Source organism: Tupaia chinensis, unplaced genomic scaffold (genome assembly GCF_000334495.1).
Source record: "Tupaia chinensis unplaced genomic scaffold, TupChi_1.0 Scaffold000047_1, whole genome shotgun sequence".
NCBI lineage: Eukaryota > Metazoa > Chordata > Mammalia > Scandentia > Tupaiidae > Tupaia > Tupaia belangeri.
Window position 1 is genome coordinate 4,520,661 of NW_006159505.1, and position 10,418 is coordinate 4,531,078.

A 10,418-nucleotide genomic window follows, 5' to 3' on the forward strand; every position below is an offset into this window, starting at 1 on the left:
CACCCCTCCCGGCGCCAGCCGTAGATGCCCGTCAGGCAGGAGAGGCACAGCTGCGGCTCGTAGTACTGCAGGGGCTGGTGTCTCACCATGCTCGTGCCCACGGCCCTGGCGCCCGGCCCTCAGGCGCCCATGGAGGCCCCTGGCTGGTCCTGTGGGAGGAAGCATGGGGCCGTGAGGATGGGAAGGGTTAGGGGCCGGGCCCCACACAGCAGCAGTCATTGAGGCCTAAGTCAGTGTGCACCATCCTCGGCTCAAAGCCCTACAGTGCACCCAGTCATGCTTGGAGCTACAGACTCTGTCTTGCAGGCCCCCAGAGTCTGGCCCCTGCCACACACCCCAGGACCCCTTCCTCCCCATTTCTTCCCATCTGGCCACACTGATCTCTGTGTTCTTCACACTTGCCTAGCACACTGCAGTTTCCTCTGCTTGGAATGTTCTTCCCTTAGAAACCCTCCTGGCTCCCGCTTTCCCTCCTCTGGACAGATTTTTGCTCAATGGGACTTTCCTGGGTCACCTTCCCACGTCCCCTGAGCTCCCTCCTACATGCTCAGCTTTGTCTTCTCAATCGCGTCTTACATACGGTGCTGACTTACTTCACTTCTTCTGTCTTGTCTGCCTACCCCACTAGAGCATAACTTCACGAAGGCGAGGAGTTTGTTTTATTCTCTGCTGTAACCCTAGTCACTAGAAAAGTGCCTTGCACTTTCACAATAAACATATTAAAATGAATGATCATAACGTGCATCAACGCTTACACTACATAATGGGCATCCAGCACTTTACTACACCAGACGCTGTGTGAGCACTTTCCAGTCATCGTCCCTCTCATCTCGCAGCCACCTCAAGTGGCAGGCAACCTCCGTCCTACACCCACTTGGCAGCTGAACAAACTGAGGATCAGGGAGAGAAAGGGCAGTGCTTGGCTTGTAGTCACTCAGTTGGGTGTGGTCAGTCTAGGTATCTGCTCCAGGATCCCAAAGTAGTCATTCTTCCAGGCACAGGGAACCCCAGCCTGGCGGGGCCTGTGGAAGACTGGCATAGCAAAAGGAGGTGTCTTGAGGGACCACAGCCCCAGCCCTGCTTGGATCTGGAGGTACCTGCAGAGGGGCTCAGCCTCCTGGGATCAGTGTCCATCAAACGTGACCAGGTGGCAGTTGGCTTGGGGCACCTCACACACCCCAGCACCAAGCATCCATCTGGTCTTCAACACCACTGCGAGGTAGTGTCATTATTATTATTATTTCTGCAGTTTGCACTTGAGGAACCTGGGGCCAGGGAGAATAAACGATTTACCCCAAAGTGCACAGCTGTACAGAGGCTGTCCCCTGGTCTGTGCAGTGCCAGAAACTTGAACTCTCATGCTCCATACAGGGCCTTGTCTTTGGTCCTGGAGATACTGTGAATGGGACAGACAGTGGCCCTCTCAGGGCCCTCGCAGGACCAGCAAGAGGACAAATAGGTAGTGTTCCACGAATTTTCTGTGTGTGAACTTTACAGCAACGTAGAAATATTATTATTATTTATTAAGATATAATTCACATGGCATAAAATGAACCCTTTCAAGTATATGACTTGGTATTTCGTGTATTCAGTGTTCAGTACACTCATAAAGTTGCTCAACCGTCATCACGATCTAATTCCAAAATCGTTTCATTACTCCAGCAAAGTCCCTAGATCCATTAGCAGCCACTCCCCACTAGCTGCAGCCCCTGGCATCCAGGAACCTCCTTTCTCTCTCCATGGAGTAGCCACTTCTAGAGACCGCGTGTAATGGGATCGCGCACTATGCCGTCTTTTGAGCGAGGCTTTCACTTAGCATATTGTCTCAAGGTTCATCCAGGTTGTAGCACATACCAGAACTTCATTCCTTTTTATGGACAAATGATATCCAATTGTATGTATCCACCACATTGTGTTTATCTGTTTGTCAACCTGTGGGCATTTGGGTTGTTACCACCTTGGTTGCTATGAGTTGGTTGCTATGCTGCTATGAAAGCGTTTTCGTGTGAGCATGTATTTCCATTTCTCTTGGGTACAGACTTGGCAGTGGAATTGCTAGATAATATGGTGACTCTTGTGTCTGACCTCTCGGGGAACTGCCAAACTGTTCTCCAAAGTGGCTGTACCAATCACATTCCCAAAGCATTATCGTTATTATCCCCCATTTTACAGATGAGAAATCTGAAGGCCAGAAAGGTTTAGCCACTTACTGAGGGTCACTCAACAGAGCCGGAATTCACGCCCAGGAAGTGTGGCTCTAGTCTTGCTCTAACCCCGGGGTTGGGAAGCTGTAACCTGTGCACCTGCCGAATCTGACATGCTGGCTATGTACAGTCTAAGAATGGCTTTTACATTTTTAAATGGTTAGGGGAATATCTATAGGATATGTGTGTTCACCAGAAACAGAGAGAGGAGGAGGAGGGAACTTGAGAAGGCACCCTCCAGGAGGGATGGCCACGCTGCAATCCCTCCTCCTCCTTCCTCCTCTCAGGAATTTGGGAACACACACAGAAGTGCTCAGCGTGTTTTTCAGGCTCCCAGGTCCAGGATTTGAGCTACTCAGTCATGCATGTGGGATCCAGCCACCTTAACCTCCATGTCGTCTGCCTGCCCCTAAATGTCTTGTGATACACGAATGATATGAAAGTCAAATTTAGTGTCCATAAGTAAAGTTTTATTGCACACTGCCACACTCTCTCAAGGCTGCGCTCTGCATGCTGTCTTAATTGGAGCTGCAGAGCTGAATTGCTGCGCAGACACCAGGTAGCTGCAAAACCCACTTACTGTCTGGGCCTTTAGAGACAATGTCCACAGACTCCTCCACCTCCAGCTGCCCACTCATCATGCTCTAAAGGCTCCTGAAACAGCATTGCAAATACAGTGGATGATGGATAGAGGGAGACCATGAGCACTTAATGTGGAGTGGGGAGGGTCAGGGCCCGCCTCCTGGAGGAACTTGAGCTGTAGCCTCTGAGATGGGCTCTGAAGATGCCAGGATGTTGCTCTCTGAGTGCCTGGGGGCTGCTGCACAGGACCACGCTTGGCTCAGGCCCAGCCTCTACTTACGCCTCCAGCCTTACTTGGCCTGGGTCCGCCCCTCCCCCACATTGCCACCGACCTAACCTCAGCACAAGGATTACACCCTGCAGTTCGAGAGAACAGCACTGGGACCTTGCTGGGAATACCAAACGACCCTAAGCCTGCTGAGGACTGTCCCATGCAGCCCCTATCCCAGTGGAAAGGGATGTGAAGATAGTGCAGCTGCTGGGGGCTCTCCAAGCAGAGTGGAGCTCAGGGTCCAGGGCCAGTATGGAATGGGGGTGCTACCACACTAGGGTGCTGGGAATTGGGGAAGCAGGGTGGGCAGTAGGGAAGTACGCTCAGTTTTACCGTACTCTGGGATCTGGGAAGGCCATGTTGGTACTCATGTACTTGTCACCTTCCAGAGAGGGTAGAAGGCCAGAGTCCATAGCCAGGGAGCCGGATCTTACCTGCACACCCCACATTGGAGCCTGTACTGTCACGTCAGCTATCACAGCTGCCCCACCCCCAGAAGGGGAGGCAGAGTGGAGACAGAGAAGGAAACCCTGCTTCCTCTCCCTGGCTGGCTCTGTGGCTGGGCCACTCAGGGCTCCTCCCTGAGCCTTGGTTTCTGAATGTGTAAAAGGGGTCAATCCTTTGCCTTGACCTCTATAAGAGGACACATGATTGGGGGCAGGGGGGAGGAAGGTGGAGGCAGAGGGTGTCACTGCTTGACCCGGGTGCCTCTGGGGGACATTCCACCTGCCCTATTTCTAAGCCTTCACATTCCTTTCCCAGGACACCACGGACCCTGGGACTCCCACTCTCCCCTACCTCATGACTGGGCACTATAATCAACCAAAGAATGGAAATTCCACTCTGGTCTGGAAAAGAGGGAAGTGGAGCTGCTTGCGTCACCCTGTGGCCCAGCACTCAGTGGCTTCTGGCTCTGGGAGTGTCTCCGCTCCAGCGGCTTTCACCCTGATTGTAACTGTGGGGTGTCTTTGGGAGCAAACCTCCTCTCTAGGAGCCAGCCCACTCATCCGCTCCCACGGCTCTAGTTACCGGGCACTGCCAAGGCCACCCAGACTCTGCCTCTCCATCCAGATAGCCATGGCTCCTGGCTGTCTCTGGGGACTGTCGCCCAGGCTCTGCAGCCACACTGACCTCTTCACCACACCAAGCTGCTTCTCAGCCCTCCAGGCCCTTTCCTCACACCCCTCTCCTCTGTGCTGGTCTGGGGCTCATCTCTCATGCCCCTGGCCTGGAGTCCTCTGGCCTTACTGTCGTTAGCCCTGCCCCCTTCCAGGCTCTCACCTGTGCTACAGAGAGCCTCTAATAGGCAGGGGGCCAGGACCTGCCCCTACCCCTCCTGTGGCCACAGCTCAGAAGCTGCTTCCTCCAGGGGCCTCTCCTGAGCTCGGGGTTGGTAGGCTCCTGGCCTTCTGTCGGTCTACATGTTGTCCTCCAGCTAGACAAGCTACGTGAGCACTGCTGGCATGTCTGTCCCCTCCACAGGCAGCCTGTTATCCCCAGTAACCAGCCCTGGGCTCTCCAGACTCACTTCCAGGAAGTTCCCAAAAGTTCTGCTGACAGAGACGAGCGAGCGAGTGAGCTGCTCAGACGCTGGGCTGGCCCTCAGAGAGGCACTAGGAGAGCAGACCCTCCAGGCCCTCCCCTTCCTGCTTAGGCTAATGGCATTACTTGGGATCCATTGATTTCGAAGCCACCTCCCAGGGCTGCTGATACCAGCCAGGGCTCCTGCTGACTCTGAGCCAAGAGAAAGCGCTCACCTCTGAGCCTTAGGTCCAAAGCTCCTCCCCAGCCCAAAGTCCTAGTTTCTGTCTGAATTCTTGGCCCCTGCTCTGAACTTCCACAGCCTCCCGATTGCACACAGAAAGGCCTTCTGAGAGTCCATGCCTGAGATGAATTAAATGCTGCTACGAAGCAGATGCAGTATGTCAGAGGGGCTCATGCCTCGGCTCTCTCCTACCCTGCCACCCAGGGATGCCCCTGACCCACATCCCTGCTCCTTCTCTCTTGGGTAACTGCCAGGTCACCAGGCCCTCACTGCCTCCACACCATGCTGCCTTTGGACCCAAGCCTATCTCTTTCTTGAGAGTTGAGTCTCAGACGAGCTGCGAAGCCTGGGTTCCAGCCTGGTCTCCTTCAACTGATGACCTCAGGTCATCAGCTTTCTCTGAGCTTTTCTTTACTCATCTAAAATGGGAGCTAGAGGCCAGTCAGTGGCATGGAGGTTAAAGCATCTGGATTCCACATGTCCGACTATGCAGTTCAAGTCTGGAACTGGAGGCTTAACAACCATACCGGGTGGATGTGTGTGTGTGTCCAAAAGAATGAGAGAGAACGGGGAAGAGATTGCAGTGTGGCCATCCCCTCTGGGGATGCGTTCTCACTTTCTCTTTCTTTCTCTGTCTCTCCCCAGTAAGCACAGACTCCCCATTGCAAAAAAAAAAAACAAAACCAAACAAACAAAGAAAAAACCTAAAAAAAGTGGGAGCTGGGTGGGATAATATATGAAAGTGCCCAAATCTGCCCCAAAAAAAAAAAAAAAAAGGAATAAAACACAGATGCACATTATAACATGAATCAATCTTAAAAACATTATGTAAAAGAAAGAACCCAGTTATAAGTCATTGTGTGATTCCATTGATAAGGAAGGCCTAGGCTGGATCCGGCAGGTGGAATGGTGGTTAAGGAACTGGACTCCCACTTGGCTCATCATGGTTTGAGTCCCAGACCTGGTGGCTTGCTTTCATATCATGCTCCCTCTCCCCCTCTCTGGTAAGTATGTGTGCCTTAGAGCAAAAACTTAGCAAAAACTTAAAATAATAAACAAATAAATAAATATCCAGAGTAGCTAACCTAGAGATGATAAGTAGATTAGCAAATGCCAGGGCTGCGAGGGCTAGAGAAGCAAGGGGAGTGGCTGCTAATGGGTACGGAACTTCTCTGGAGTGATGCACGTTTTCTGCAGTTAGACAGTAGTGAGGTTGTACAGCTCTGGAGTATACTAAACACCACAGGGTTGTGCACGTTAGATGGATGAATGACACAACGTATGAATTTCATCTCAATAATTTTAAGTGCTCAGCTCTGGAAGTCAATTGAAGATCATCTGCACTAGCTGTAGAGGAGCTACAAGACCAGAGGTGGCTGCACTCCAGGGACAACGGCCTGGGGACTATGCATGTACCTGTGCTCCCTCTACTTCTCCCCAGCCTTAGGTCTCCAGGGCCCTCAGATTCTGGAAACTACTCTAGACCCTTCCAAGGAACTCTTCTACTCAAATGATCCTGAGTTGTTTGTGTCATTTGTAACCCAAACTCTTGACTGCCACAAGGACAGTCACTGCATTCTCTGTTCTCAGCAGGTTGGTTATAAGCACGATCAATTCAAGAAATGGCTGAGCTGACCTGTGTGCCGTGTGATTATGGGGGTCATGTGGTTACTGCTGGCTGGGCTCCTCTTGCTTCTCGGTGGGACAAGGCCTTGCTGAGCACCCTGCTGAGCTGTGTCCATGTACTATACTCTAATGGCAGCCTTGTGAAGTAGAGACCCACAGTCTCACTTTACGGATGAAAAGTATAGCCTGAGTGAGTGGATAAACAGCCTGTGGTACGTCCATACAATGGAATGTTATTTGGCCATAAGAAGGAATGAGATTTCAGGCTGTGAAAATACCTAGGGGGAGCCCCAAAGGGTATTGTTTAATGACAGAGGATAATTTGGAAAGGCTACACACTATGATTTCAACTACATTCACTATATTCTGGAAAAGGCAGAACTAGGTTTGGGGGAGAGAAGGACACATAAGTGGAGCATAAGGGATTTTTTTTTCTTTCTTATTTTTTTTTTTTTGAGAGGTTTTCACTATAGGGTGCGTGCGCTCGCCAGACAGACAGAGAGAGACATAGAGACAGAAAGTGAGAAATCACCCCCCAGAGGGGATGGTCACGCTGCAATCCCTTCTCCATTCTCCTCTCGGGATCTTGGGCACGCACGCACACATGCCTGACATGAGTTTTAAGCCACCTGGTCCGGGACGCGAACCGCAGTCGACTACGTGGGAGTCCAGCGACATAGCCATTACACTAACTGCTGGTTCCCTGGAGCATAAGGGATTTAAAAAAAAAATTGTTTCAGGATGCTGTACTTGTCAGAGAGAGACAGAGAAAAAGAAAAAGAGAGAAACTGAGAAGGCACCCACCAAGGGGGATTGCCACACGGCAATCTCTTCTCTTCCATTCTCTTGGAATTTTGGGCACGTGTGACTGGTATGTTTTTCAAGCTGCAGGGTCCAGGACTTGAACCATGCAGTTGGCTCTATGGGATCCAGCTGCCACCACACCATCAGCTGGCTCAACACAGAGGACTTTTGGGGTAGTTAAACTGTTCTGTCTGATGCAGTAATGATGGACATGTGTCATTACACACTTGTCAAACTCAACGTGTGCAACACAGAGAGCACACCCCAATGTGAACGGTGGACTTCAGTCACCCTTAGTGTGTCGATATGGGTTCATCAATCATAACACATGGCCCACACAGCTACAAGATGCAGAGGAGAGGCAAGTGCAGGGAGGAGGAAGGGCACGAGGGTCTGAGGGAGCTCTCTGTACTCTCCAATCACTTCTTCTATAAACCTAAAAATGCTCTTGAAACATTCAATTAGTTAGGGGCCAGCAGATGGCATGGTGACTGAGGCATTGGTTGGCATGGCCAACTGTGATTTGAGTCCTGAACCTCGTGACTTGGAGGTCACACTGGGCACGTGTGTGTGCATGCCCAGGGTCCCAAGGAGGGAATGGAGGAGAAGGGATTACAGTGTGGCCACCCCTTCCCCTAGAGAGTGATTTCTCATCTTCCCTCTCTGTTTCTCTTGGGTGAGCACATGCATCCTTTGACCAATAATAATAATAATAATAAAAAAATAAAACCACCAAAAAACCCCCTAAAATAAACACAATTCTATTTTATATATATATACACACACACATATAAATAGAACTGTGTGTGTGTGTGTGTGTGTGTGTGTGTGTGTGTGTGTATCCCTTAGGAGTTAAGTGATTTGCTTGAAGCCAAACAGCTAATGGTGGAGGAAGTAGGATTTGAACCCAGGGCTGCTGACTCAAAGCTCAGACTTTCCATGGGAGGGTATGCCTGTGCTTCTTTCACTGCCCACATTTTGGCCAGCTGCAGCATCTGTGCAACTGCAAACTACCTCAAAGGGCCTAGCTCAGTGTTTTGGTTGGCGCTTAGGGAACACAGGCACGGAGTGAAGCCAGGAACCTGGGGAGGAGAAGGAAAACCCCCGCCGGGTGCCAAGGCTGCAGAGGCAGAGCCCTGACCTGCTCTAGTGTCCCAGGCCCCAGGGAGGAGGAAACACCCCCTCCTCCTTGGCAGCAGTTGCCCTCCCCAGGGTGAACAAGCCCAGCCCTAACTGACAGTCTGAGGCTGAGCTCAGCCACCAGCAGGCTGGGTGGCCTCCCTAAGCTTCTGGCCTCAGCTTTCCTATCTGTGTCATGGGAAGACTGGGACACCCTCACGGTCTCTGAGGGCCTTCCCACCACTGAGCTTCCAGAACCCTGCAACCTCCTGCTCTCTCCTCATCAAGACAGATGGCTGCTCGTGGAGGATGGAAGGACACACACCACTGCCCCTCCCTGCCTGGCGGGGAAGAGGCCCTCTCCAGCGCCAGGGCTAATCACTGAGAGCCCTGAGTTTAGTCACCCTCCTGGGATGGTTCCAAACATGAGTGAAAGCTGCAGGGAGGCCTGCAAAAAGCTCGTGCCCAGCCATAAGCCCCAGGCCAGGGCACTGCCCCCACACAGTTTACGCACCAGCTTCCTGGAGCAGCTTTGTGGGAGCACTCCCAGATTTGATACATTCCCCATTGTGCAGTCTCATTAGATGGCTCCAATAGGGAGATCTGGCTGCCACCCTCTCATGAGTGGCTTTGGATTAGTTCCCCACCTCTCTGGGCCTCAGAGGAAGTTCTAATAAAACCAGCAGAGAAGGTAGCAAGACCTAAGGCAGAGAGGAAGGCTGTCACTGAGGCAGGTCCCAGTGGGGAGGCCCCAGGGAGCAGGTGCGAGGGAAGAGGCAGGATGGGCAGTCTGGGAGGCAAAGAGGCAGGGCAGGCCAGCTCTGCCCGTCCCTGTCATGCCTGCTTTCTTAGGGAACAAGTTACTCACTAACTGAGGCTACGGCTCAGCCTGCATCCTCCAAGAATCAATCATGCCATAATTGGAGTCATCATTAATCTCTTTCCATAGTGATGCCAGGGCCTCCTGTTTACCCAACACTTCTGTCCCAAGGGGCTCTGATTGCTCTTCCCCTTGGGAGGAGCCAAGGCAGACCAGATCTTCCCAGGCAGGCCTGTCTCACTCCGGTTGCTGGTTCTCCAGGCCTTCAGAGCCTCCTGGCTGCCCTCCTGTAGGAAGCACCCCTAACAGCTCCCAGCAAGAAAGCTGACTTCCTCTTTAGGATGGCAGATCAGTGTTACCATCTGCCACTTCGACCTCTCTCGGTAAGTATTTAAGAAGCCTCCACTTTGTGTCAGATGCTGCTTGGAGCTGGGAGGGATTCATACAGGATGAGATGTGGATCTTCCTTTCAAGGAGACAACCATGTTGTAGCAACAGCGACTACAGTACACACATGTGCTTTATACACATGCACTAGAGCACACCTTTATAATCACAAGCCCTGTGCTTTAGTTACAAAGAACTGCACACCTGTCATCTCACTGAAGCAGCACTCCACTCCACAGTCAGCGCCAATGTCCCCGTTTTATTGATAAGAAGGCCAGGGCTGGTAGAGATCAAGACTTGCCCAGCACCAGGCTCTGAACCAAGTGTTTCGACCCGGCTGTCTGCTGAGACTCACTCTCAGTGAAGGCCCTTGGGAGATGGCCTGCATGTCTGGGACATATCTGGTGGTCATGGGCTGGATGGGAGCCAGGCTCAGGATTAAGGAGGAGACTCAGGGGAGTCTGCTTCCAGGCTTTAGGCTCTCTTGGCCCAGAAAGGACCTTGTCCAGAGACTACAGCTTAGCATGTCCAAACTCAAAATCTCAGGTTTCAAGTGGGCCAAACTAGAGTTTAATTATTTGTTTTTATTTTATTGTTATTATTTTTTAGTTTGCCATAGGGAACCAACACTCACCGGAGATAGATGCGGAGGTTGGGGGTGTGGAATGAGAAATCACCCCCAACAGGGGAAGAAAGATGGCCATGCAATAATCCCTTTTCCTCCATTCTCCTTTTGGATTTGGGACATGTGTGCACTCACATGCACCCAGTGTGTTTTTCTGTCTTTTTTTTTTTTTTTTTTTTGAGGGGTTTTTGCTATAGGGTGTGTGCACTCCCCAG

At 51.6% G+C, this 10,418-nt stretch overlaps 1 protein-coding gene across 1 annotated transcript in view; it reads right to left on the reverse strand.

Annotated features, from left to right (window-relative positions):
- GDPD5 (glycerophosphodiester phosphodiesterase domain containing 5) overlaps positions 1-10,418 on the reverse strand; it is a 94,755-nt gene that overhangs the window by 48,927 nt on the left and 35,410 nt on the right. The window contains exon 3 of the mRNA XM_027774217.1: positions 17-149. Within this exon, the coding sequence (XP_027630018.1) occupies positions 17-89 (73 nt within the window). The 5' untranslated portion in view covers positions 90-149. The remainder of the gene's footprint in view (positions 1-16; positions 150-10,418) is intronic.